Source organism: Berghia stephanieae, chromosome 1, assembly GCF_034508935.2.
Source record: "Berghia stephanieae isolate SIO BIC M18660-M18661 chromosome 1, UCSD_Bste_1.3, whole genome shotgun sequence".
In the NCBI taxonomy this organism is placed as follows: domain Eukaryota; kingdom Metazoa; phylum Mollusca; class Gastropoda; order Nudibranchia; family Aeolidiidae; genus Berghia; species Berghia stephanieae.
In genome coordinates, this window is record NC_088360.1 from 71749603 (window position 1) to 71776853 (window position 27251).

General features: G+C 35.3%; 2 protein-coding genes across 5 annotated transcripts in view; both read left to right on the forward strand.

The window, feature by feature from the left end:
* Nucleotides 1–18225, forward strand: part of LOC144981165 (uncharacterized) — a 90724-nt gene extending 72499 nt beyond the window's left edge. For both annotated transcript variants that reach the window (XM_078929323.1, XM_078929324.1), the window contains 3 exons: nucleotides 1307–1670; nucleotides 11108–11282; nucleotides 17879–18225. In XM_078929323.1, the coding sequence (XP_078785449.1) occupies nucleotides 1307–1670; nucleotides 11108–11282; nucleotides 17879–18107 (768 nt within the window). In that variant the 3' untranslated portion in view covers nucleotides 18108–18225. The remainder of the gene's footprint in view (nucleotides 1–1306; nucleotides 1671–11107; nucleotides 11283–17878) is intronic.
* Nucleotides 1–27251, forward strand: part of LOC144981136 (carboxypeptidase B-like) — a 438762-nt gene that overhangs the window by 355098 nt on the left and 56413 nt on the right. The window lies entirely within an intron of this gene.

The window sequence follows — 27251 nt, forward strand, 5'->3', positions numbered from 1 at the left end:
TAGAAGGTGGATTATCAGGTTGAAAAGCTCTTCCATCAGTTCGAATCATTTCGTTTTCTTTCGGCCAATGTAAAAACCATCCTCAGATGGAAAACGATAAACAGAAATCTGTTCATCCGGCGATCGATTATCGGGAGTGGGTTGATATCCACTTCTACAATTTACGACTGAGCACCTCTCCACATTTTATGCTAAATCCTGTTGGAAATCACAAATCAATTTATCCCGAAATGCTAGAATGTTGTGAAAATATTCGTGCCATACAAATCACTCTAAAATGGGAAAAAATATAATTTAACAGACGCTCATCCACACACGCCATGCTAGATCAAAACAAGTTGAGAAAGAAAAGGAAATCTTAGGCCTTTAATAAAACGAGGCTAAATGCGTGTTCTATGTCCTATACGCGAGACCATGATGGTGGTGAACAATCAAAACATGGAGGAATATAAAAATCATAAATGATGATGATGATGATGATGATGATGATGATAATAATAATAATAATATTGATAATAATAATGATAATAATAATAATAATAATAATATAATAATAATAATAATAATAATAATAATAAATAATAATAATATATATAATAATAATAATAATAATAATAAATAATATAATATAATAATAAAATAATAATAATAATAATAATAATAATAATAATAATAATAATAATAATAATAATAATATAATAATAATAATAATAATAATAATGATAATAATATGATAATAATAGTAATGACAATAATAATAATATAATAATAATAATAATAATAATAATAATAATAATAATAACAATAATAATAATAATAATAATAATAATAATAATAATAATAATAATAATAATAATAATAATAATAATAATAATATAATAATAATAAATATTATTATTATTATTATTATTATTATTATTATATTATTATTATTATTATTATTATTATTATTATTATTATTATTATAATGCACTTACCTCACCAAAACAAGTTCTAAACTACTTACAAATTCAAACCGAATTTGATTATTGACATAAACCAACACATATAATTAAAACAGAAACAATTCATTTATCAAATTGGTGCTATATATTTAAGTAAAACTGATTGTTTTAAAGTGATAATTGAGAAAGACTTATACATTCTGAAATGTACATCGAATGACAATTAATTGTTGTTCAAAAGATGTTAAGACACCTCAAAATGAATTAAGTGTAAATGGTATGATGCCATTGAAATTGCTATTCATGGTTACTTTTATGCACTATCGTCGCATTAATCACTTTTTGATATTCGTTTGTTTTAGGAAATGGCATCTTTGAGAAAATCTAACAGAAGAGAGAAAATACTAAACACACTAACAGACTTTGCTAATAGAAAAGAAGTACAAGATGTTCTTCAAACCAAAGAAAAACTACGAAAAGAGCGAAAGAAAGGAAAGAAGGGCAAGGCTGCTGGGAAAGGTTGCGTGGAAACGCCCGAAAAACCGGTAACAAACGTCGGTAACAATGAAGACTCTGTTTTTCTACCTCAAGATTTTTGTCCCAGTCCTTCCCAAGATGAAGTCGACAGAGGGGCTAAGTATCCTCGGACTAGCGACAGCAGTTCCGGCGTGCCTTACAGTGTCAGCAGTGATTGTGGAACCCCGTTAGCTGGATATCCGTTGCCCGGTAAGTCAAGAGATTTATATCTGCCTTTCCTTGTTAATGGCGGGAGTCAAACTGTGACTTCAATGTACATGTGTAACAGTTCTGAGTCTTTCTTCCTTGTATCTGCTAAATATTGTGTGATCTATTCATTGAAGTTTGACTTGCCCATAGAGCTGCCTCGTCTGGATGTTGATGAATGCCTCCTCAAAGTTCCTAAACCTTTTCAACCATTTGTGCTCCGTTAAATTGCTGCAATTCTGTTTCAAAACGATTCTGCTTACCATGGAGACAATTGAAATCGATCTAATTTTCCACATCAGCTTAAAGACGTGTTGGATATGGCAAGAACACCATCTGTTTATTCTATCTGTTATTGTTTTAGCTTCCTCCAATTGAAGAACATCAACATAAATTAGCAGCACTTGGGTATCATTAAGAGATGTTTTCATGGCGCTTAACAATATATATATATATATATATATATATATATATATATATATATATATATATATATATATATATATATATAAGACAGTTATCTAAACTTGATGGCCTATATTGTGCGAGTGAAAAATGTTACAAGCCTAGACAAGTTAAAACTTTTTTTTTGTACAATTGTTGTAATACTTGATATAGACGGACAGCATTTAAAAAAATATTTGTTCATCTACACTTCATAGACTGATATTTTGATATTTTCTTTTCGAGCAATTTCCCCAAAATGGAGCTTCAACATTCTTTTCTTCAATCTAGTGCATTATCATTCTATGATCACCTAGCGTTACCTGTCTCAACGATTAACATAATTTAGCACGTTGGATCCAGATTGTTGAGACTACTCGCCCATCCAACATTACATTCCATACTATGATCGTAGCAACTTTCTCCATATCTTAAGACGTGCACTTATTTGTGCGCAGCTTAACGAAGTCCCAGGTGCAATAAAACGGATCAGTAGAGTTAAATTGCATTTTGCCTAAACACAATTCAGAAGAAAAAAAACACCGAACACCAGCCGGACCGTTTTAAAACTGTTATACACAAATATCTGTTCTGTTTGGAATAAAACAGAGGACATTGTCATGGTCTCAAGTGAGTAAAGAGCTACTCGACTATGCATAAAGATATATGTAGAATGAGGCCCCAGAATTTACTAGTTACTATAAATGAAAAACGATTAACGATTTGTTTACAATGAAATAAAATAATGATGAAATTTAATTAAAAGAGATAAACAGTGATCGTGGCAATTACAAATAGAGATATGAATATTTTACGTAACTTATGATAATATGTCAGGTTCATAAGTTTACGTTTCCAGGCAGTTGATGGGCTTGGATGATCTATTCCTCTGATAACAGGATTGGACTCGTAAAATTCCACTTCCAGGCAATTGGTAATGGGTTAATATGTAATCCTTGACAGCGGGCTCGGGTTTGATCCTTGAAGATTATACAATCAAAGTTAAAAGCTCCGGCGTCTTAATGGTGTAGATATAATATCTACAAAGTCCCAAAAGATAAAAATCTTCCAGTATATATATAGGAATAGAGCGACTGGCCGTCCGGCATAGATTGTGGAGAGAAAGTGAGTGTAGAGTGTTAGACCTATCAGCTTTTATAATAAGTGGCTACGTGACAGAATGTAGAACGAAAAGTATTCACTAATTAGAAATTAATTCGAGGGAAGGCTATAAAAGGAAAGACGATCTAATATTAGAAGGTAAAGTTTATCTAAGCCTACCGAAATATAACTGGAGTGAGATGAATTTAGTTCTTAATAAAATAAAATTTAATAAGATAATTGTGAACAACCTTTACTGTGACACCCCCCACCCACGTTTAAAATATACTCTTTAACCATTATGGGAAAGATAGATTTTACAAACGGAAGTAAATTTACTATCATGATACTCTAGCATTAATCCATTGTTATGATTTGTGCTACAATTAAATTATTTATTAACTAGACATGGAAATGTTTATATTAACGTAGGTATATGAATGGGTGACAATAACAATGAAAGATTGTGATTACAAATCATTGTGATGAACAACATGATGGCAATGTGATTACAAATCATTGTGATAAACAATAGTGATGGCAATGAAGCATGATTTAAGTCGATGATATGAAGGTAATTTACTGAATGAAATGAATGAAAATGTAAATGGAATATTGACATTTCAATTATTAATCATAAATGAGTGAAAATTCATAACAATAATAGATAAAGAGAAGATTTCCCAAATCATGAATGGGTATGGTATATATATCCAAACAATACTCAATGTTACATTAAGTTGGGTCATCATGTTTACAAATAAAATTATCGAAATTGTGCGTTCTGATTTGGCATAATTTTCAAGGTAACTAACAGTATGCATGAGAGGTTAAGTTATACCCTTCTCACGTCATTACACTAATCGAGAAAGTAGGTCGGCGTGAATATTTTCACAGCCTGGTATGTGAGAGATACTGAAAGTGTAATTTTGCAAAAATAGACTCCACCTTAGTACTCTTCTATTATTCATTTTGTTATTTCTTATGTACGTGAGTGGTTTATGGTCCGTTTCGACCACAAACTCTTTTAGCAGTAGATATCTGCTGAATGTCTTTAAAGCAAAGACGATGGCCAGTCCTTCACGCTCTATTACAGAGTATCGTGATTCTCTGTCCAATAATTTTCTGCTTGCATATAAGCAAGGCATTAGAGTTCCCTCATGCTCCTGTAATAGTACACCTGCGATGCCCTTATCAGACGCGTCAGTTCTTACAACAAATTCTTTTGATATGTCGGGTAATTTAAGAATTGGTTCTGAACATAGTAATGCCTTTAATTGGTTAAAGCTATTCTGACACACTTCTGTCCAAACAATTTTGTTCGGTGACCCATTCTTTGTCAGATTTGTTAGCGGTGTCGCGATGTGCGCGAAGTTGTAAATGTATTTCCTGTAAAATTTAGGAGCCCAAGTACTTTGCGTACTTCTTTTTTTGTCTTAGGTGGTTGCAATTGAGCGATTTTTGTTTTTTTCTGTCTCGGGTGTCTGTGTCCCATGACCAACGGTATGATTAATCCTGCATTTGAAGCTTCGATATTAGTAAACATAGGTTGCGACACTGTGTCTCTATCAAAATACTTTTTTAGCATATTTGCATGGAATGTCTTTGTTGTGTTGTTAATTTTAATCTCGTAATTAACATTAGATTTTACTGCTGTTATTTTGAATGGTCCTTTCCATGTAGCTAAAAGTTTACTCGAGTCATCGGGTAAGAGTATTAGTACTTTGTCACCAATCTCAAATTATCTTGACTTGTTTGATCGGAGTATTCCTTGTATTTCTCTGCTTTTTTAGTGACGGATTCCTGTGCTAGCTTACATGTGTCCTCTATTCTGTCTTTCAGGTTTCTTACATATTCGTAAGCAAACATAATTTCGTTATTGTCCTCCTCATTCCCTTTACAAATGTCGGCTACTATATTGATCGGGCCGCGAGGTGATCGTCCATACATCAACTCAAATGGGGAGTAGCCTGTAGATTCTTGGGGTATTTCTCTATATGCAAATAGGATTGCTGGTAAGTATCTGTCCCAATCATCTGGTTTTTCTGCTGACACTTTTCTTAACATATTCTTTAGAGTGCCATTAAATCTTTCACAAAGACCATTTGCTTGGGGGTGGTAGGGAGTTGTGAATGAGTGTTGGATTCCCATGAGTTTCATGGTTTCATGCATCATATGTGATGTAAATTGGGGTCCATTGTCCGACAGTATCTCATTTGGTATGCCTATTCTAGTAAAATTGTCATCAATGCTTCAGCTATGTGATCCGATGTAGTTGATTTCAATGCTATCGCTTCTGGCCACCTGGTTGCGTAATCGACTAGTGTTAGTATGTGTGTATGGTTCCTATCTGATTTTGTTAAAGGGCCTATAATGTCAATTGCAACTTTTTGAAAAACTTTTTCAATAACTGGGGTTGTCTCTAATGGCAATCTCGGTATTCTGCCTTTTGCGACTCTTCTTTGGCATGTGTCACACGATTTCACATATTCTCGGACGTCTTTAGTAATTCCAGGCCATGTGAAATTCTCGGATATTCTCTTCAATGTGGAAGAGCTCCCAAGATGTCCAGAAGTTATTGAATCGTGCGCTATTCCAAGGATTTTGTTTCTGTAAATACTCGGCGTGACCAGTTGTTTAGCTATTTTGTTTCTTTTCCTATGTAACCTGAACAGAATATCTTTTTCAATGATGTATTCAACTTTTGATTTCGTCCCTTTGTTTGCGATATTGAAATATGATGTTAAAGTCGGGTCCTTTTTCTGTTCTTCAATGAATGTGTTCCTGTCAAATTGTTGTGGTTCTAGAGAAATAGTCATTGGCTTCTCTGTTGTCTTAGTCATCTTTCTTGTTTCTGCTAGACAAGCTGTTTCTTGGGTTAATGACCATTCTTTTACATCTGTTGGGTTGTCTTTAAGACCTTTTATATTGCCAACAATAACATCAGCGACGGGGTTGGGAAGTATACAGCATTCCACTATTCCTGTATAGTATGGGGTTTCTATGTACACATTAGCTGTTTCAAAGGTTTCTACTGTGCCACTGAATGTGATGCATTGTACCGTTTTTCCAGTTTTGTCTTCGTCATTGATCAAAGATGCTTTTATTCCTACTGTACTGCATCCTGTGTCTCTCAATATTTTGCAATCAGTTCCATTAGCTTTGCCTTCACAAAAAAAATAGCGATCCTGACTTGTGAGTTTGTGTTAAAAGTGACATATCTTTCACGCAATACACATTTATATTTTCTCCTGACATTACTCGTGTCTGATTATTTACACTGGTTTGGAGTGATGCATTTGCAGTTTCTTTCGGATATCCCACGATTTTGTAACATTTGTCTGCTGTGTGGCCTTTCATTCCACAATATTGACATTTAATTATAGGTTTGTTGGTTTTCTTATACTCAGTATTATTGTCAGTGCTATTTCTTGTTTTGTTTTGATAGGGTCGGCTATGGTCTCTATTGAACTGTTTGTTCCATGGTTTGTTACTATGATCATCTTGTTTCACTTGCGTGTTCCGAGTGATTGATCGGCTCGTTCTATTTGAGTACTGAACTTTAGGTGTACCTGGACTCTGAGCAGCAGCAGCGTAGTATGGTTCCTTCAATGTTCTGCTAAGGGGTGTCAATGGATGTGCGCTGTTAAAGTTTTCTGCGTAGATTTTTAATTTGTCCAAGTTTTCTGGCTTTCTCTCTTTAAAGAATGCGACTAAATCTGGGTTGCAAGCTTGATAGATTCGATTCTTCAGCGTGAGATAGTAAAGGCCTGCAAAGTCGTCTTGTTTTACGTTTGCCAACTCAAGCCACCGATTTAGAAATTGAGTAATTCGGTTCACGAATGTATTAAAGTCTTCTCCACTTTCCGGTTTTGCAGTGTGAAACCTTTCCTGGTAACCATCTTCCGTTAATCTAAATCTTTTTAGTAGAGCGTCTTTAATTTTTCCATAGTCATCTGCATCTTCAGTTGTTAAGGTATAGAAAACTTTTAGCGGTTCTCCAGATAAGCAGTTAATCAAGGCTGTGGCCCATTTGCTTTCTGGCCAACGATAACCTTTAGCCTGAACTTCGAATCGGTGTAAGAAGGATTCTAGACAGTCTGAGCGTTCATCGTATGTTGGCATGCGTGGAAGTTTCACGAAAAATTCATCACTATTATTATGTTTTCTTTCATGACCGGTTTTTGTTTTTTCAATTTCCAGCATCATTTGGGTCCTTTTGGTTTCTTCTTCTGCTAAAGCTATTTGTCTTTTTAGTTCCCTTTCTTGGACTCTTTCTTCTCGTTCTTCTCTACGTATTCTTTCTTCGTGTTCTTTTTCTTCTCTCCGAATTCTTTCTTCATTTTCTTCTCTACGAATTCTTTCTTCGTGTTCTTTTTCTTCTCTACGAATTCTTTCTTCATTTTCTTCTCTACGAATTCTTTCTTCATTTTCTTCTCTACGAATTCTTTCTTCATTTTCTTCTCTACGAATTCTTTCTTCATTTTCTTCTCTACGAATTCTTTCTTCATTTTCTTCTCTACGAATTCTTTCTTCTTTTTCTTCTTTTATTTTCTCTTCGCACCATAAAAATATCCTTTCCTGGGGTATTTCTAAGTCCTTTGCGAGACTTAAGTATCTTTTATATGCTTCCATTTTTGCAATAAATTAGTTACGATGTTTTATATATATTATATTGACAGGATACTGTTACTGACTGTTTTATTTATTTACACTTACTGGAATGAACTGTTCTATTTTTAGAAATCTCTCTCTCTTATTTCAACCTATTATGTATGTTGAATTTGATGCCTTTTATCGTTATATCTTATAAAGCAATGTGTCAATACAATGCGGAGTTATTATGACTTGTGTCAATAACAATGTGTCAATCGCGTGTACTCTAAACTATTTTACTACGAAAAATGTATCACCAATGTGTGTGACTCGTCGTTAGTTTGTGTACAATTATTCGCAATGACGCTAATATACTAGAGTGTGATAACAATAATAGGATGCCAAAATAATCCCAAGTTATCTATCACTAAATATAACACGACGGCTAGTAGACTCCTTTTATTATTATTTAGTTTTTTAAAGACTCACTTTTCAGAACATAATATATAAGTGGTTTTCGGTAACAGTAATATGCCAAAAATGCATTTAAAACAAATCACTATGCAAAACAAATCACGATGTCTATAGTTACTATGTGATGCCCAACTCATGTAAAAGAGAATAATGAAGGATATATTTACCAACTCAGTTCGTGGCTCGGACCTCTCTCTTGTTCAATGGTTGTTTAACAATTGTAATTAGGCATTGAAGAGTGTTTAACAGTGATGTCTGAAATACAAAACAATAAAATATCGTAAGATTTACAATAGTTACAAAATGTGTTCACAACATTGAGTGATTGGATGATAGGTGAATGAATCGTTATGGAATGTAAACATATTGAAAACAATTCATGAATGAGGCAAACAACAAAATGAAATGAGTGATATAATAACAAAGTGGACAAGGAATGAATGAAAAACTGAGTGAATAGATGAATGAATGAATGGATAATGCATGAATGAAAGAATGAAGGGAGGAATAAATGTATGAATGATTGGATAAATGAGTGAATAAACGAATGAATGGATGAATGAATGAATGAATGAATGAATAAATAAATAAATGAACAATGAATGAATGAATGATTTATAAATGAATAAATGAATGAAGGAATGAATCAATAAAATGCTATTCAATTTGAATGAAAGAATGAATGGATAAATTGCTATTCCATTTAAATGAAGAAATGAAAAAGAAAAAATAATTAATCCTGTAAATAGGGAGTTCAATTAAAATATGATCAAGTGGGGCAATTAAGAGTTTTACAATTTAAACTTTAAAGTTAGATGAAATAGATATAAGTAACTAAATAAATTCAATTCTTTATATGTGTCCCCTCCATAATGTCATGGTCTCAAGTGAGTAAAGAGCTACTCGACTATGCATAAAGATATATGTAGAATGAGGCCCCAGAATTTACTAGTTACTATAAATGAAAAACGATTAACGATTTGTTTACAATGAAATAAAATAATGATGAAATTTAATTAAAAGAGATAAACAGTGATCGTGGCAATTACAAATAGAGATATGAATATTTTACGTAACTTATGATAATATGTCAGGTTCATAAGTTTACGTTTCCAGGCAGTTGATGGGCTTGGATGATCTATTCCTCTGATAACAGGATTGGACTCGTAAAATTCCACTTCCAGGCAATTGGTAATGGGTTAATATGTAATCCTTGACAGCGGGCTCGGGTTTGATCCTTGAAGATTATACAATCAAAGTTAAAAGCTCCGGCGTCTTAATGGTGTAGATATAATATCTACAAAGTCCCAAAAGATAAAAATCTTCCAGTATATATATAGGAATAGAGCGACTGGCCGTCCGGCATAGATTGTGGAGAGAAAGTGAGTGTAGAGTGTTAGACCTATCAGCTTTTATAATAAGTGGCTACGTGACAGAATGTAGAACGAAAAGTATTCACTAATTAGAAATTAATTCGAGGGAAGGCTATAAAAGGAAAGACGATCTAATATTAGAAGGTAAAGTTTATCTAAGCCTACCGAAATATAACTGGAGTGAGATGAATTTAGTTCTTAATAAAATAAAATTTAATAAGATAATTGTGAACAACCTTTACTGTGACAGACATACACGACCTTTTATCACAAAATCAACCTGACCTTTTTATTTTTAACAAAGACATGGCTATATGAGACTGGAGATAAACGCCTAATCACCGCCATGACACCAGATGAGTATTAATCCAGATCAGTACCTGGGAACAACGGACGAGGAGGTGGAATTATTGTATTTTACAATAAAACGGATCAGTAGAGTTAAACACCTGTCAAAAACTGGACAATACATTACCAACCCCACTCTGCGCCTTCCTGACTTTAAAACAGCAAAAAGAAAACACTGGGTCACCGCGAACCAACTAAGAACTAACCATGGTCGCAGCAAAGAAAGCCTCTATCGATGGAGACTCATTGACTCACTAATCTGCCAATACTACAAAGGGGCACGTCAAACCATCGATCATCTGGTCCTGCAATGCCCAGTAACAAAATTAGAAGGGGGGTATGGAACAATCTTTGAAGTCGGAGATGGCCTGATGGCCTGATCGACAAACATAATTTGGAGGTGTAACCATACGCTACTACTACTAGTAGTACTAGTAGAGTTAAAAACAGTCAATGATAGGGTTTGACGATAAGTGATGAGATTGGGTGGGGGCGAGGAGGGCGGGAACGATTGGATGGTCCAGGTCCTGACCTGACGATTATGATGTGCTGATGTCATATCAAATGTATGACAATATCATTAAACTTTTTATTCCAATACATGAAAATAATGTTTGTTAGGCGTCAAATGTGACCTTATTAAAATATAAAACAATTAACGGTCTATGTTCAATACACAATTGGAAGTGTAAGGTCAATGATGTTAATAAGAGCTTAAATTTAATTTTCGAAAGTGTTTAACCTTCTTGTTTTTGAGATAAGCCAGTGAAATTATTTTAAGAGTACAACATCATCACCTTCTGCATAATTTATCCATGAACTATACAAGAAATAGTAGTGAGCTGAAGTGATATGTTCTTGCTGACGAAGATCAACCGTTAAATAGTCATTCTTTACTCTCCTACCACCAAATTCACATTTCTTTCTTTTTCACTTTTGCAGCTACTATCACTCAGTTTCTTGTAATTTTCTCTCTCTGGGTTTTAAGTGCGGCGTTGTTATTGCTTGTTCCTACTCATTAAAGATTTTATGTATCTATTTATTTGATTTTGTTTTTGCGTATTTATGTATTTATCTACTTATTTATTTTTGACAACCAACCAGAAAATAGAACGCCGGGTACCCCAGAATTCCAACGTTACAACGAGAGTGTTGCCCAAAGCAAGCGTTCTCCCAGTTTCCATGACTACCGAAGATGGAAGATGATGGAAACTCGATCGCCTAACTTGGAAGGAAGGGCTTTCCGGTTTGACAGGCCTTCGCCTCAATTCGAGCATAGGTGAGAAAGAGAATTAATACCCTGATCACATTTGCCACCTATCCTCTCTAACCAGTATTAAGTGGAGGTCATTATGATGGTGAAACATTGAAATATTAGACTTAGGTTTAGAGTTAATTTTTTATTGAGGCAAATGAACATGGTAGCGAAAAACTAAATTTCTGTATTTTGAATACTTACAATTTTACAGTTTTATACATTGTAATACCATTTATGTCACTGGAGGACATAATTATTGTGTTACAGAGTCATAACTGAAGTGCATATATTAATTAGCAGGTCTGATAACGGAACTGAATCATGGGCTTGATTTAACATTGTTGCAATGGATAATATTTTGTGGTGATTTGAGAGTATTTCCATTACAACAATGAGACCATAATAATTTGTGTTATAAGACCTGCAAACAAGTACACGTCCCACACAATACAAATGTTGCGTCTATCTTCATTACCGAATCTGCAACAGTGTGGATTTGATAATTTAATTTCAAACCATTTTTCAATATTCGGTTCCCACCGACATATCATACAACACATTGTTTTATTGAAGCGATGGTTAACATTTTATACATTCTAAATCTTTTCGCTATGTTTTGATTTTACATTTAGTTATTGTTCATTTTATTTTTAAAGCCTCAGTTTGAATACTGTACGATACGATATCGTGTGACATCTATTGATGATGGCTGATGGTGGGGCATCAGTACGGTCTTTGCTTCGTACCCCGAAAGGAACCGAGTTCGATCACCCGCCGCTGCGATGTGTGATCTTGAGCAAGTCAACTCACCCTAGCTCAATTTGCGGCGCTGCACTACGGCTGACACCTGTTTATTCCAGTCTTCCCATGGAATAGGCCCTAGAGGCAAATTTCCCCTTTGGTATGAATAAAGGGATTTTTTGTTGTTGTTGATATAACATCAATAGATAGAATGAAATTGACGTCACTCACCTCATTGTTATTGTTTCTAGCCCGCCATTTTTATTAGTAGTTCTCACTAAATTGTATTAATCAGGCTATAAACGATAAAGGTTACACATTGTTTTGCGTGTTATATCCGGCTGGCGGATGTTATGAGTTTTCTAACTACACGCTAGCACAATAACAATGATGGCATTTATAATGTCGTACACTGATAAAACACATTTTTTCATTCTGCCAGAATTTTATACTTCGCAAATTAAGATGATAATAATATAGGAAATGACAGTTCTATAAAAGGAATACAATTACGTCACTCAGCTCTTTGTTGTTGTTTTTAGACAGCCATTTATATGATTAGTTCTCACTAAATTATATAGACTATAGATAGTATGCGCTTGGCTAAGAAGTTCACAACATTGCCATCCTGAAGTATAACGGACCGACACACAAAACTATGTGTATCCATGAACTTTTATAGTCTAGTTAATACGGTTTAGTGAGAATTACTCATAAACGTGTGTGGCAAAAACAATAACAAATATCTGGATGACGTCATCTTCGTTCTATCTATAAACGTTCAAGGTTACACATAGTTTTGTGTGTTCGTACGTTATATTCGGCTGGTGGAAGTTGTGAGTATTTTACCTAAACGCATATCGTCAATAGCAACTTACCCTATAATGTATTAGTCTCTAATCGCTGCACATCCAATCCAATCCAATTCATACTGTCGCAGCTTCAGTAATGAAGATAGACGCAACATTTGTAAAGTCTGGGATGGTGGTTATGGGTCTGTATCACAGATTTTTTCCTGAATCCCCTGTACACCCAGCAGTGTGAATCTGAGTTTGATAGATATGGCGGAAAGTACTTTGCGATAAACTAGCGTCGTGTTTAAATGGTTGTAAGCATTTGCTATTGTCAGTTTCACGCTATATAAACTGGGATAAACTCCGACTCCATGAGTCTGCTAATGGCTCTGATGGACCACTGTAGCGCAATACCTATGTCCTCCTGTGACATGAATAGAAATACAAAGTATAAAACTGTAAAACTGTATATAGAATGATGGATTAGATTCAAAGCACAATTAACCAGTTGACTGAAATATTCTAGTTAGAAAGACTAGCATTTAAACATTTGGCAAGAAATCTCGTCACTCAAATATCTATCGATATAATTAATGACCCTCATCTTGCCAAAATCTCTTAAACCTTGAAGCTTGCGAGGTCCCAGGTTTTAGAATGTTGACAATATGACAAATAGTAGCAGCAGAAGTAGTAGTATTAGTAGTAGTAGTAGTAGTAGTAGTAGTAGTAGTAGTAGTAGTAGTAGTAGTAGTAGTAGTGGTAGTAGTAGTAGTAGTAGTAGTAGTAGTAGTAGTAGTAGTAGTATAGTATATAAATAATAATAATAGTAGTAGTAGTAGTAGTAGTAGTAGTAGTAGTAGTAGTAGTAGTAGTAGAAGTAGTAGTAGTAGTAGTAGTAGTAGTAGTAGTAGTAGTAGTAGTAGTAGTAGTAGTCGTAGTAGTAGTAGTAGTGCTATTAGTAGTTTCTTATGGTTACACCTCCAAGTGAACCGTTTCACTCCAGTCCAGGTATTTTTGTCCTCCTTGATGGACGGTATCATAGCCCCCTGGCACGGCTGTGGACGGGCAGTGCAGGACCAAGTGGTCCATATCTTGTTTGGCACCACCACATGCTGTGCACTTGGGCGAATCTCGGTAGCCCAGCGGAACAGGTTTGTCGCTGTCCTGCCGTGTTGGGATCTGATCCTGTTTGCATGTACCCACTGCTTTCTTGTCAGTTCGTGGAATCCCGGCAGTGGTTGGATAGAGGGGTCGTTGATTATTGCGCTACCCTTTGGCGGGCAGTCAGTCCATTCCTTTCTCCAGGTCTCGGCGATATCGAAATCTTCTAATTTTGAGCCATAAAAAGGTTTCCTTGATTTAAGGCGTGAGGTTTTCGGTGCCATTTCCGTGGCTTGTTTGAGCGGTGTTGTGTATGAGATGGTGTCAAGGAGCTCATGTTGTTTTTGTGTTGCTTCTTCTCTACGGAGGTGAGGGTTAGCAATGTCGCTTAAGGTTGGTAGCCATGCTATTGGCGTGGATTTTAGGGCTCCCGAGTTGGTTCTCATAGTATCATTAAGTAGTGTCCACTTTATGTACATGGGCACTGCGAGTCCAAACCGGGGCACAGTATTCAGTGACGCTATAGCATAGGGCTAGTGATGATGTTCTTAGGACTTTTGCAGGGGCTCCCCAGGATGTACCAGCGAGTTTCCGTATAATGTTGTTTCGTCGTTGTAGTTTATGTGCAGTGCTCTCCAGATGGTGTTTATAGGTCAGTGACTTATCCAGAGTGACCCCTAGGTATTTTGGGTTTGCATCATAGGGTAGAATGGTGTCATTTGTAGTTACTTTAAGTTGGTCCTTTGATTTTGCATTGTTGAGGTGGAACATAGTTGACACTGTTTTTGTAGTGTTCATCTTCAGGAACCATGTTTTGAAGTATTGGTGTAGAGTGTCTGAATCTTGACTAAGTACTGATTGTATTTCTTGTTTGTTTGTTTTTTTTTACTTAAAGGCAGTGGCTATGTCGTCTGCATATCCAAACTTCATGGATCTTGTTTCAGGAAGGTCGCTGATGTAGATGTTGAAGAGGCTCGGGGCGAGGACTGATCCCTGTGGGACGCCATTCCTAATCATCCTAGATTTGCTGGTGTTATTACCTAGGCATACAGAGACGCTTCTTTTTCCGGCCATTTTGTTCAGCAGTTTTAGTGTTTTTCTACAGTCTATGATTTTTGACAGTTTAAACATGAGACCTGTGTGCCAAACAGTATCATATGCAGCTGAGAGATCGATAAATACAGCCCCTGTCTTCATTTTCTGTTCAAATCCTGTTTCTATGTAGGATGTCAGTGCCAGCACTTGTTCTGTAGTATCTCTGTTTGGTCTGAAGCCTGCTTGTTCTGGTGGGATGCTGTTGTCAAATTTAGGAGATAGTCTTGTGAACATTAATTATTCTCTCTAACAGTTTAAAGAAGCAGCAGAGAAGGGATATTGGTCGGTAGCTGGCTGGATCTTCAGCTGGTTTGTTTGGTTTCAGGATGGCTAAGACCTTTGCTTGTTTCCAGTTAGAGGGATAGTTGGTTGTTTCAATTATCTCAGAAAATGCAGACGAGAGCCAGTTGATAGCATTTGGCCCCGATTTCTTTATCATGTCCGGGTACACTCCGTCTACACCGGCTGCCTTTCCTGCTTTCATTTGTTTTATGGCAGTTTCTGTTTCAGCTGTCGATATTGGTAAGGCTGAAAAGCTATATTCTGGTAGACTGTTGTATATTTCTTGGTATTTATGTCTAATGTCACGTTCGAATTTATGATTTGGAGTGTGCGTGCTTCGTTGTTTTATTTGTTGCGCTATTTTTTCCACGCTTATGGGTGATGCACTGGGGTTTGACTTTGGCTTATCTGGATTGAGTTTATTCAAAAGGTTCCAGGCATGTCTGCTCGATCTACCAAAGTCGAAGTTTTCTGTCATTTCCATCCATTTTTGTCTTCTTCCTTCTTCAAGTGAAATTAGGAGCTCATCGGCAACATTTTGATCTTGAGTTTTTTCATATTCTTCTAAGAATTCTTGGCTTTTCTTAGACCAGCATGGGATACACCTAGTTCTATGGCCCCTTGGTGTGTACAATTTTGAACTTTTTAGAATGAGTTTTGTAAACCTGTCGATGTTTTCCTGCTTTGCTGGAATTCTCCTACATATGTTTTCAATGTACGTAGTAAATTCATTCCATTTTGCCTTTTGGAAGTTCCATCTTGATTTAGGCAGGGATGCTGACATTGGTATTGTTATTCCAATTTTCACGAGGACAGGTCTGTGTTGGCTTTTTGGAAAGTTGTTAAGTATCTGTCTTTTTACTTCCAGGGGTCTATGGTTTCCGTCTCTAGTGACAAATACAAGGTCAGGGGTATAATCTGTTTGCCATCTGGCTGAGGAGAAAGTCCCTTTTTCTAGTGGACTGTATTTGAGTTCGAGGTTGTTCTTATTTGTCCAAGATGAGATCGTTTCACCATTTTTATTGTTACTCCTGTATCCCCAATCTGTATGCTGGTTGTTGAAGTCGCCTGTTATAATGGCTGGATGAGAAAGGGTTGGGAGTGGGGGTGTTGGCCAATCGGTGAGAGGTGTTTGTATATGTTCATCAGAGTGGTATTTTCCATTTTGATTATAGTCGTATGTATATTGTCTTGGGTAATGGTTGAGTCAAGTACGGTGACCAGAGATGGTCTTTTGGCATAAATCATGGTGCCATATTTTTCATGTTCGAGTTTTGCGACCAACGTATAGTTTGCGATGGAGTATCGTGATGGTGCGGCAGCAGGACCTATGTGCGTCTCTTGTAGGAATAATAAGTCAGCATTATGTTTATCAAGGAGCTTGCGAGGTATTCGCATTTGGGCATTGAAAGACCTTCTACATTCAGAGATATTATGTTGATCTGAGTGCCGATTGGTATTGCATTATTTGGTGAAGAACCTCGCTTATTTTTCGCATCCACTGGGTTCTTGGCAACGGATGAGCAGTCCTTTTTATGCTGGGCGACGACCGAGCCAGCGTGATACCGTCGTCTGGTGTTCTTCATGATTTGGAGGTGTGCATCCGGGAGTGGGACAGTGTCTCAGTCCGGATACCGATTTTGGACCACTCTTAGCTTTCATCTCTCCATCGGCCGTTCCAACAGGATTGCATCTAGGTTGGTTGCGCCCTTTGGGTCATTGAGGTACTTAGGCTTCCACACGACGTCAACGTGGTGATCCAGCGTAGAAGGTAGTGCTAGTATAAGGTGAGGGAGAGATGTAAAAAAAAAAACATTAAAAGGATGACATCAGCATTAACAGTAAGTAAGTAACTACTATTGCTACTATTACTACCACCACCACCACCACCACCACCACAATTCCTAATACTACTACTACTTCTAATACTAGTTGGATACTAGTAATGTTGAAATGCAGTTTTTCTCCTTATCTTTTAACTTTTCTACCTCCCTTCCAAAATTTTTAACCCGGAAAGGTGGTGAGAGTTGTTCCAGATGATGTAGTTTTATATACCAATAAAATAAAAGATAATTGGTGGAATCACTGAAGAAAAAATGTTGTTTGTTTCAGATTGTTTTATTTTCACCAGTCCAGAACTATATATTCTTATTTACAAATCTATGGAAATACTTTCATACCAACACACAATTTTTTCCATTACAGAAATGTCAAAACTGGCCCATAATTAAATTTGGTTATTAGACCTGCAATATTTTCAAGCAGCTTCTGAACTTTAAAGGCCACAATTCATAATTCAGTCTCATCATAAACAACACTAAGCTGTTCTTGTCATAGAATAACGTGGCTCAGTGGTATGGTCTTTGCTTCGTATCCGTCACGCTGTGTGGCCTTGAGCAAGTCACCTAGCCTTAGCTCACTTTGCGGCTCTGCACTGCGGCTGACGCCTGGGTTATTCCAGTCTTCCTTTGGAATAGATCCTAAAGAAAACTTTCCCCTTACCGATTAATTAATAGGAATTTTTAAAATTAATTTATTTAAACAGCTCTATTTTTGTTCATAAAAGAGTTGAACTTAATCCCTACATTTCTTTATAATTCACAGGAGCTCATTCTACCAACCAGAAAGTCGATCACCTAGCTTAAGCGATTTCCGATTATCTCCATTGATCAGCCGGAGTTGGTCATCGTCCGTGCAAGAACCCCGAGCCGTCAAGTGCACGGCGTCCAAGCCATCAGGCCAGACTGAGATCCGATTCCACACAATCTTGGACCACAGCCCTTCATCCACTCCCGCCAGTATCCAAATTGTCGACGAAGACGCTGTCTTATGACAAGAAACTCCAATGTTGCCTGGGTGCCATATTGCCGTCTGGGTTTAACATGAACTGTGATTTCACTAACTGTTACCCTTATAATGCATTATAATGAATTGGATACAGCTGAATAGAACTTCACTCCGATCAAGTTGCCTGTTCTTAAATAAAAAAAAGACAAATAATGAAACCAGAATCAAATGGGATAAAAAATTGTTGTTTTTTTTTTTGTAGAGAATTATATTATTTATATATATATATATATATATATATATATATATATATATATATATATATATATATAACGATTACACACACTTCCCGTAGATTGTCCCAGTGACAAGAAACAGATCTGTAGGTGTAATGATATATTAAATGTTATATATATATTAATAATATATATTATATATATATATATATATATATATGTGTGTGTGTGTGTATATATATATATTGTGTGTGTGTGTGTGTGTGTGATATTCGTGATAAATAAAATCTGGCAGCTGTAGCTGAAATTGCATTTTGTACAACTTCTTTTCGAGTATATCATTTTCATTAAAATTTCACAATTATTGAGTCAGGTAAAAGTCAGGTATAAAAGTTTCCTGCCATTCTAAACAATGTTTATTATATATATAATATATATAATATATATATATATATATATATATATATATATATAATATATATATATATATATAATTATATATTATTTGGTAGTTCAAAATTTATAAGTAGGATATCTACACGCCTGTCTCATCACTTTCATTCGGTGATCGACTGAAATGAGCGGAAAGTAGGATTATTCGACCTATAAAGATTAACCCATAACAAACCTTTGAAAAAGCTACATTTTATGAACTTCCTAATTGTAAATAGCAGTGTGAATATCAGTTAGTTTGAGGGGTTTTCTAGATTGGATCTCATCTCAATGTTTGATATTTATGACATAGTATAGTTATTAGTTGAAAACTAAATATCATTGTAGTTTGGTGTTCCTGAAATAAGATATTAAACGTAAAGTTATAACCTTGCTCAGGGATGTCATTCTTACGTGCTGTATTTTACTGACGATACAAAATCTATGTTGTCTCTCTCCCTCCCTCCCCCCCCCCCCCCCCGCCCCCAATCTTCTCCCTCCTTTCCATTCCATTTCACTTCTTTGAAGAAAGGATAATGTTATGTGTGTGCTCACCTGGATAAACCGAAAACTTGAAAACGTGTAATTCTTATCTAAATAAACTAAAATATATCATATTTTGTTTTGATTATAATTTATAAACATTTGAGTGTTTTCCTTTTAGTGAGTGGGATCCTTGTGCTTGTGTCTGGGTGAGTCTTTTAAGTGATCTCAAACTAAGTTCACTGATAGTGTGCTCTTGGAATCTACATATGTTCTCTATTTGAACCATTGCCCTTTGTCTTCCTTTTCCTTACGAGCTTTGAATTGTCTCAGTTTCTTCCTTTATACTGGCGCTGAAATGACCTTATTGTTTTTGTCATGGTCTCAAGTGAGTAAAGAGCTACTCGACTATGCATAAAGATATATGTAGAATGAGGCCCCAGAATTTACTAGTTACTATAAATGAAAAACAATTAACGATTTGTTTACAATGAAATAAAAAATTGATGAAATTTAATTAAAAGAGATAAACAGTGATCGTGGCAGTTACAAATAGAGATATGAATATTTTACGTAACTTATGATAATATGTCAGGTTCATAAGTTTACGTTTCCAGGCAGTTGATGGGCTTGGATGATCTATTCCTCTGATAACAGGATTGGACTCGTAAAATTCCACTTCCAGGCAATTGGTAAGAAGTTATTGTGTAGTCCTTTGACAGCGGGCTTGGGTTTGATCCTTGAAGATTATACAATCAAAGTTAAAAGCTCCGGCGTCATAATGGTGTAGATATAATATCTACAAAGTCCCAAAAGATAAAAATCTTCCAGTATATATATAGGAATAGAGCGACTGGCCGTCCGTCATAGATTGTGGAGAGAAAGTGAGTGTCGAATGTTAGACCTATCAGCTTTTATAATAAGTGGCTACGTGACAGAATGTAGAACGAAAAGTATTCACTAATTAGAAATTAATTCGAGGGAAGGATATAAAAGGAAAGACGATCTAATATTAGAAGGTAAAGTTTATCTAAGCCTACCGAAATATAACTGGAGTGAGATGAATTCAGTTCTTAATAAAATAAAATTTAATAAGATAATTGTGAACAACCTTTACTGTGACACCCCCCACCCACGTTTAAAATATACTCTTTAACCATTATGGGAAAGATAGATTTTACAAACGGAAGTAAATTTACTATCATGATACTCTAGCATTAATCCATTGTTATGATTTGTGCTACAATTAAATTATTTATTCACTAGACATGGAAATGTTTATATTAACGTAGGTATATGAATGGGTGACAATAACAATGAAAGATTGTGATTACAAATCATTGTGATGAACAACATGATGGCAATGTGATTACAAATAATTGTGATAAACAATAGTGATGGCAATGAAGCATGATTTAAGTAATTTACTGAATGAAATGAATGAAAATGTAAATGGAATATTGACATTTCAATTATTAATCATAAATGAGTGAAAATTCATAACAATAATAGATAAAGAGAAGATTTCCCAAATCATGAATGGGTATGGTATATATATCCAAACAATACTCAATGTTACATTAAGTTGGGTTATCATGTTTACAAATAAAATTATCGAAATTGTGCGTTCTGATTTGGCATAATTTTCGAGGTAACTAACAGTATGCATGAGAGGTTAAGTTATACCCTTCTCACGTCATTACACTAATCGAGAAAGTAGGTCGGCGTGAATATTTTCACAGCCTGGTATGTGAGAGATGCTGAAAGTGTAATTTTGCAAAAATAGACTGCACCTTAGTACTCTACTATTATTCATTTTGTTATTTCTTATGTACGTGAGTGGTTTATGGTCCGTTTCGACCACAAACTCTTTTAGCAGTAGATATCTGCTGAATGTCTTTAAAGCAAAGACGATGGCCAGTCCTTCACGCTCTATTACAGAGTTTCGTGATTCTCTGTCCAATAATTTTCTGCTTGCATATAAGCAAGGCATTAGAGTTCCCTCATGTTCCTGTAATAGTACACCTGCGATGCCCTTATCAGACGCGTCAGTTCTTACAACAAATTCTTTTGATATGTCGGGTAATTTAAGAATTGGTTCTGAACAGAGTAATGCCTTTAATTGGTTAAAGCTATTCTGACACACTTCTGTCCAAACAATTTTGTTCGGTGACCCATTCTTTGTCAGATTTGTTAGCGGTGTCGCGATGTGCGCGAAGTTGTAAATGTATTTCCTGTAAAAATTTAGGAGCCCAAGTACTTTGCGTACTTCTTTTTTAGTCTTAGGTGGTTGCAATTGTGCGATTTTTGTTTGTTTTTCTGTCTCGGGTGTCTGTGTCCCATGACCAACGGTATGATTAATCCTGCATTTGAAGCTTCGATATTAGTAAACATAGGTTGCGACACTGTGTCTCTATCAAAATACTTTTTTAGCATATTTGCATGGAATGTCTTTGTTGTGTTGTTAATTTTAATCTCGTAATTAACATTAGATTTTACTGCTGTTATTTTGAATGGTCCTTTCCATGTAGCTAAAAGTTTACTCGAGTCATCGGGTAAGAGTATTAGTACTATGTCACCAATCTCAAATTTTCTTGACTTGCTTTTTCGATCGGAGTATTCCTTGTATTTCTCTGCTTTTTTAGTGACGGATTCCTGTGCTAGCTTACATGTGTCCTCTATTCTGTCTTTCAGGTTTCTTACATATTCGTAAGCAAACATAATTTCGTTATTGTCCTCCTCATTCCCTTTACAAATGTCGGCTACTATATTGATCGGGCCGCGAGGTGATCGTCCATACATCAACTCAAATGGGGAGTAGCCTGTAGATTCTTGGGGTATTTCTCTATATGCAAATAGGATTGCTGGTAAGTATCTGTCCCAATCATCTGGTTTTTCTGCTGACACTTTTCTTAACATATTCTTTAGAGTGCCATTAAATCTTTGACAAAGACCATTTGCTTGGGGGTGGTAGGGAGTTGTGAATGAGTGTTGGATTCCCATGAGTTTCATGGTTTCATGCATCATATGTGATGTAAATTGGGGTCCATTGTCCGACAGTATCTCATTTGGTATGCCTATTCTAGTAAAAATTGTCATCAATGCTTCAGCTATGTGATCCGATGTAGTTGATTTCAACGCTATCGCTTCTGGCCACCTGGTTGCGTAATCGACTAGTGTTAGTATGTGTGTATGGTTTCTATCTGATTTTGTTAAAGGGCCTATAATGTCAATTGCAACTTTTTGAAAAACTTTTTCAATAACTGGGGTTGTCTCTAATGGCAATCTCGGTATTCTGCCTTTTGCGACTCTTCTTTGGCATGTGTCACACGATTTCACATATTCTCGGACGTCTTTAGTAATTCCAGGCCATGTGAAATTCTCGGATATTCTCTTCAATGTGGAAGAGCTCCCAAGATGTCCAGAAGTTATTGAATCGTGCGCTATTCCAAGGATTTTGTTTCTGTAAATACTCGGCGTGACCAGTTGTTTAGCTATTTTGTTTCTTTTCCTATGTAACCTGAACAGAATATCTTTTTCAATGATGTATTCAACTTTTGATTTCGTCCCTTTGTTTGCGATATTGAAATATGATGTTAAAGTCGGGTCCTTTTTCTGTTCTTCAATGAATGTGTTCCTGTCAAATTGTTGTGGTTCTAGAGAAATAGTCATTGGCTTCTCTGTTGTCTTAGTCATCTTTCTTGTTTCTGCTAGACAAGCTGTTTCTTGGGTTAATGACCATTCTTTTACATCTGTTGGGTTGTCTTTAAGACCTTTTATATTGCCAACAATAACATCAGCGACGGGGTTGGGAAGTATACAGCATTCCACTATTCCTGTATAGTATGGGGTTTCTATGTACACGTTAGCTGTTTCAAAGGTTTCGACTGTGCCACTGAATGTGATGCATTGTACCGTTTTTCCAGTTTTGTCTTCGTCATTGATCAAAGATGCTTTTATTCTACTGTACTGCATCCTGTGTCTCTCAGTATTTTGCAATCAGTTCCATTAGCTTTGCCTTCACAAAAAAATAGCGATCCTGATTTGTGAGTTTGTGTTAAAAGTGACATACCTTTCACGCAATACACATTTATATTTTCTCCTGACATTACTCGTGTCTGATTGTTTACACTTGTTTGGAGTGATGCATTTGCAGTTTCTTTTGGATATCCCACAATTTTGTAACATTTGTCTGCTGTGTGGCCTTTCATTCCACAATATTGACATTTAATTATAGGTTTGTTGGTTTTCTTATACTCAGTATTATTGTCAGTGCTATTTCTTGTTTTGTTTTGATAGGATCGGCTATGGTCTCTATTGAACTGTTTGTTCCATGGTTTGTTACTATGATCATCTTGTTTCACTTGCGTGTTCCGAGTGATTGATCGGCTCGTTCTATTTGAGTACTGAACTTTAGGTGTACTTGGACTCTGAGCAGCAGCAGCGTAGTATGGTTCCTTCAATGTTCTGCTAAGGGGTGTCAATGGATATGCGCTGTTAAAGTTTTCTGCGTAGATTTTTAATTTGTCCAAGTTTTCTGGCTTTCTCTCTTTAAAGAATGCGACTAAATCTGGGTTGCAAGCTTGATAGATTCGATTCTTCAGCGTGAGATAGTAAAGGCCTGCAAAGTCGTCTTGTTTTACGTTTGCCAACTTAAGCCACCGATTTAGAAATTGAGTAATTCGGTTCACGAATGTATTAAAGTCTTCTCCACTTTCCGGTTTTGCAGTGTGAAACCTTTCCTGGTAACCATCTTCCGTTAATCTAAATCTTTTTAGTAGAGCGTCTTTAATTTTTCCATAGTCATCTGCATCTTCAGTTGTTAAGGTATAGAAAACTTTTAGCGGTTCTCCAGATAAGCAGTTAATCAAGGCTGTGGCCCATTTGCTTTCTGGCCAATGATAACCTTTAGCCTGAACTTCGAATCGGTGTAAGAAGGATTCTAGACAGTCTGAGCGTTCATCGTATGTTGGCATGCGTGGAAGTTTCACGAAAAATTCATCACTATTATTATGTTTTCTTTCATGACCGGTTTTTGTTTTTTCAATTTCCAGCATCATTTGGGTCCTTTTGGTTTCTTCTTCTGCTAAAGCTATTTGTCTTTTTAGTTCCCTTTCTTGGGCTCTTTCTTCTCGTTCTTCTCTGCGTATTCTTTCTTCGTTTTCTTCTCTACGAATTCTTTCTTCATTTTCTTCTCTACGAATTCTTTCTTCGTGTTCTTTTTCTTCTCTACGAATTCTTTCTTCATTTTCTTCTCTACGAATTCTTTCTTCATTTTCTTCTCTACGAATTCTTTCTTCTTTTTCTTCTTTTATTTTCTCTTCGCACCATAAAAATATTCTTTCCTGGGGTATTTCTAAGTCCTTTGCGAGACTTAAGTATCTTTTATATGCTTCCATTTTTGCATTAAATTAGTTACGATGTTTTATATATATATATATTGACAGGATACTGTTACTGACTGTTTTATTTATTTACACTTACTGGAATGAACTGTTCTATTTTTAGAAATCTCTCTCTCTTATTTCAACTTATTATGTATGTTGAATTTGATGCCTTTTATCGTTATATCTTATAAAGCAATGTGTCAATACAATGCGGAGTTATGACTTGAGTCCATAACAATGTGTCAATCGCGTGTACTCTAAACTATGTTACTACGAAAAATGTATCACCAATGTGTGTGACTCGTCGTTAGTTTGTGTACAATTATTCGCAATGACGCTAATATACTAGAGTGTGATAACAATAATAGGATGCCAAAATAATCCCAAGTTATCTATCACTAAATATAACACGACGGCTAGTAGACTCCTTTTATTATTATTTAGTTTTTAAAGACTCACTTTTCAGAACATAATATATAAGTGGTTTTCGGTAACAGTAGTATGCCAAAAATGTATTTAAAACAAATCACTATGCAAAACAAATCACGATGTCTATAGTTACTATGTGATGCCCAACTCATGTAAAAGAGAATGATGAAGGATATATTTACCAACTCAGTTCGTGGCTGGGACCTCTCTCTTGTTCAATGGTTGTTCAACAATTGTAATTAGGCATTGAAGAGTGTTTAACAGTGATGTCTGAAATACAAAACAATAAAATATCGTAAGATTTACAATAGTTACAAAATGTGTTCACAACACTGAGTGATTGGATGATAGGTGAATGAATCGTTATGGAATGTGAACATATTGAAAACAATTCATGAATGAGGCAAACAACAAAATGAAATGAGTGATATAATAACAAAGTGGACAAGGAATGAATGAATGAATGAAAAACTGAGTGAATAAATGAATGAATGAATGGATAATGTATGAATGAAAGAATGAAGGGAGGAATAAATGAATGAATGATTGGATAAATGAGTGAATAAACGAATGAATGGATGAATTAATGAATGAATGAATGAATGAATAAATGAATGAACAATGAATGAATGAATAATTTATAAATGAATAAATGAATGAAGGAATGAATCAATAAAATGCTATTCAATTTGAATGAAAGAATGAATGGATAAATTGCTATTCCATTTAAATGAAGAAATGAAAAAGAAAAAAAAAATGAATCCTGTAAATAGGGAGTTCAATTAAAATATGATCAAGTGGGGCAATTAAGAGCTTTACAATTTAAACTTTAAAGTTAGATGAAATAGATATAAGTAACTAAATAAATTCAATTCTTTGTATGTGTCCCCTCCAAAATGTCATGGTCTCAAGTGAGTAAAGAGCTACTCGACTATGCATAAAGATATATGTAGAATGAGGCCCCAGAATTTACTAGTTAACTATAAATGAAAAACAATTAACGATTTGTTTACAATGAAATAAAAATAATGATGAAATTTAATTAAAAGAGATAAACAGTGATCGTGGCAGTTACAAATAGAGATATGAATATTTTACGTAACTTATGATAATATGTCAGGTTCATAAGTTTACGTTTCCAGGCAGTTGATGGGCTTGGATGATCTATTCCTCTGATAACAGGATTGGACTCGTAAAATTCCACTTCCAGGCAATTGGTAAGAAGTTATTGTGTAGTCCTTTGACAGCGGGCTTGGGTTTGATCCTTGAAGATTATACAATCAAAGTTAAAAGCTCCGGCGTCATAATGGTGTAGATATAATATCTACAAAGTCCCAAAAGATAAAAATCTTCCAGTATATATATAGGAATAGAGCGACTGGCCGTCCGTCATAGATTGTGGAGAGAAAGTGAGTGTCGAATGTTAGACCTATCAGCTTTTATAATAAGTGGCTACGTGACAGAATGTAGAACGAAAAGTATTCACTAATTAGAAATTAATTCGAGGGAAGCCTATAAAAGGAAAGACGATCTAATATTAGAAGGTAAAGTTTATCTAAGCCTACCGAAATATAACTGGAGTGAGATGAATTCAGTTCTTAATAAAATAAAATTTAATAAGACAATTGTGAACAACCTTTACTGTGACAGTTTTGAAAGCGCCGTGAATCCCTCAGTTACCCAAGTAACTGGTTTAAGCGGATAAAGAGTTAGTACAATAACTTGTAGGGAGTCAATTCGAATTATGCAGGAATCAATAGGAATGCCCAATGTATTACAAAATGCATATAGTATGTATATATGTATGTATGTATCAGTGGGTATATATGTATGTTTATGTGTGTTTGTGTGTGTGAATAGTTATAATTATGTTGCAAATTTCTAGACCAATTTCTTTTCTATTTTCCTCTCTAACGTTTACAATTATAAGGTTGTGAAGTGCTCTCTAGCGTATCGAATATATTCTATAATGAAGTCGACGAAACACATCATTAAAAAAAAAGAAAATAATGACAAACATGATTTGCCATTAATGTATGTTTGTCATAACGATGTTTGATATCAAAAGTTTTAATCTGTTATGAAGGCGTGCGTGTGTGGCATTGCTAAAGATGTCAAACCTGGGCAATGTGCAATTTAATTTGAAAAATGTAAATATAAGTTTAATCATCACAGTAAAACCAAACATAAACATGTATGTACGTATATATATATATATATATA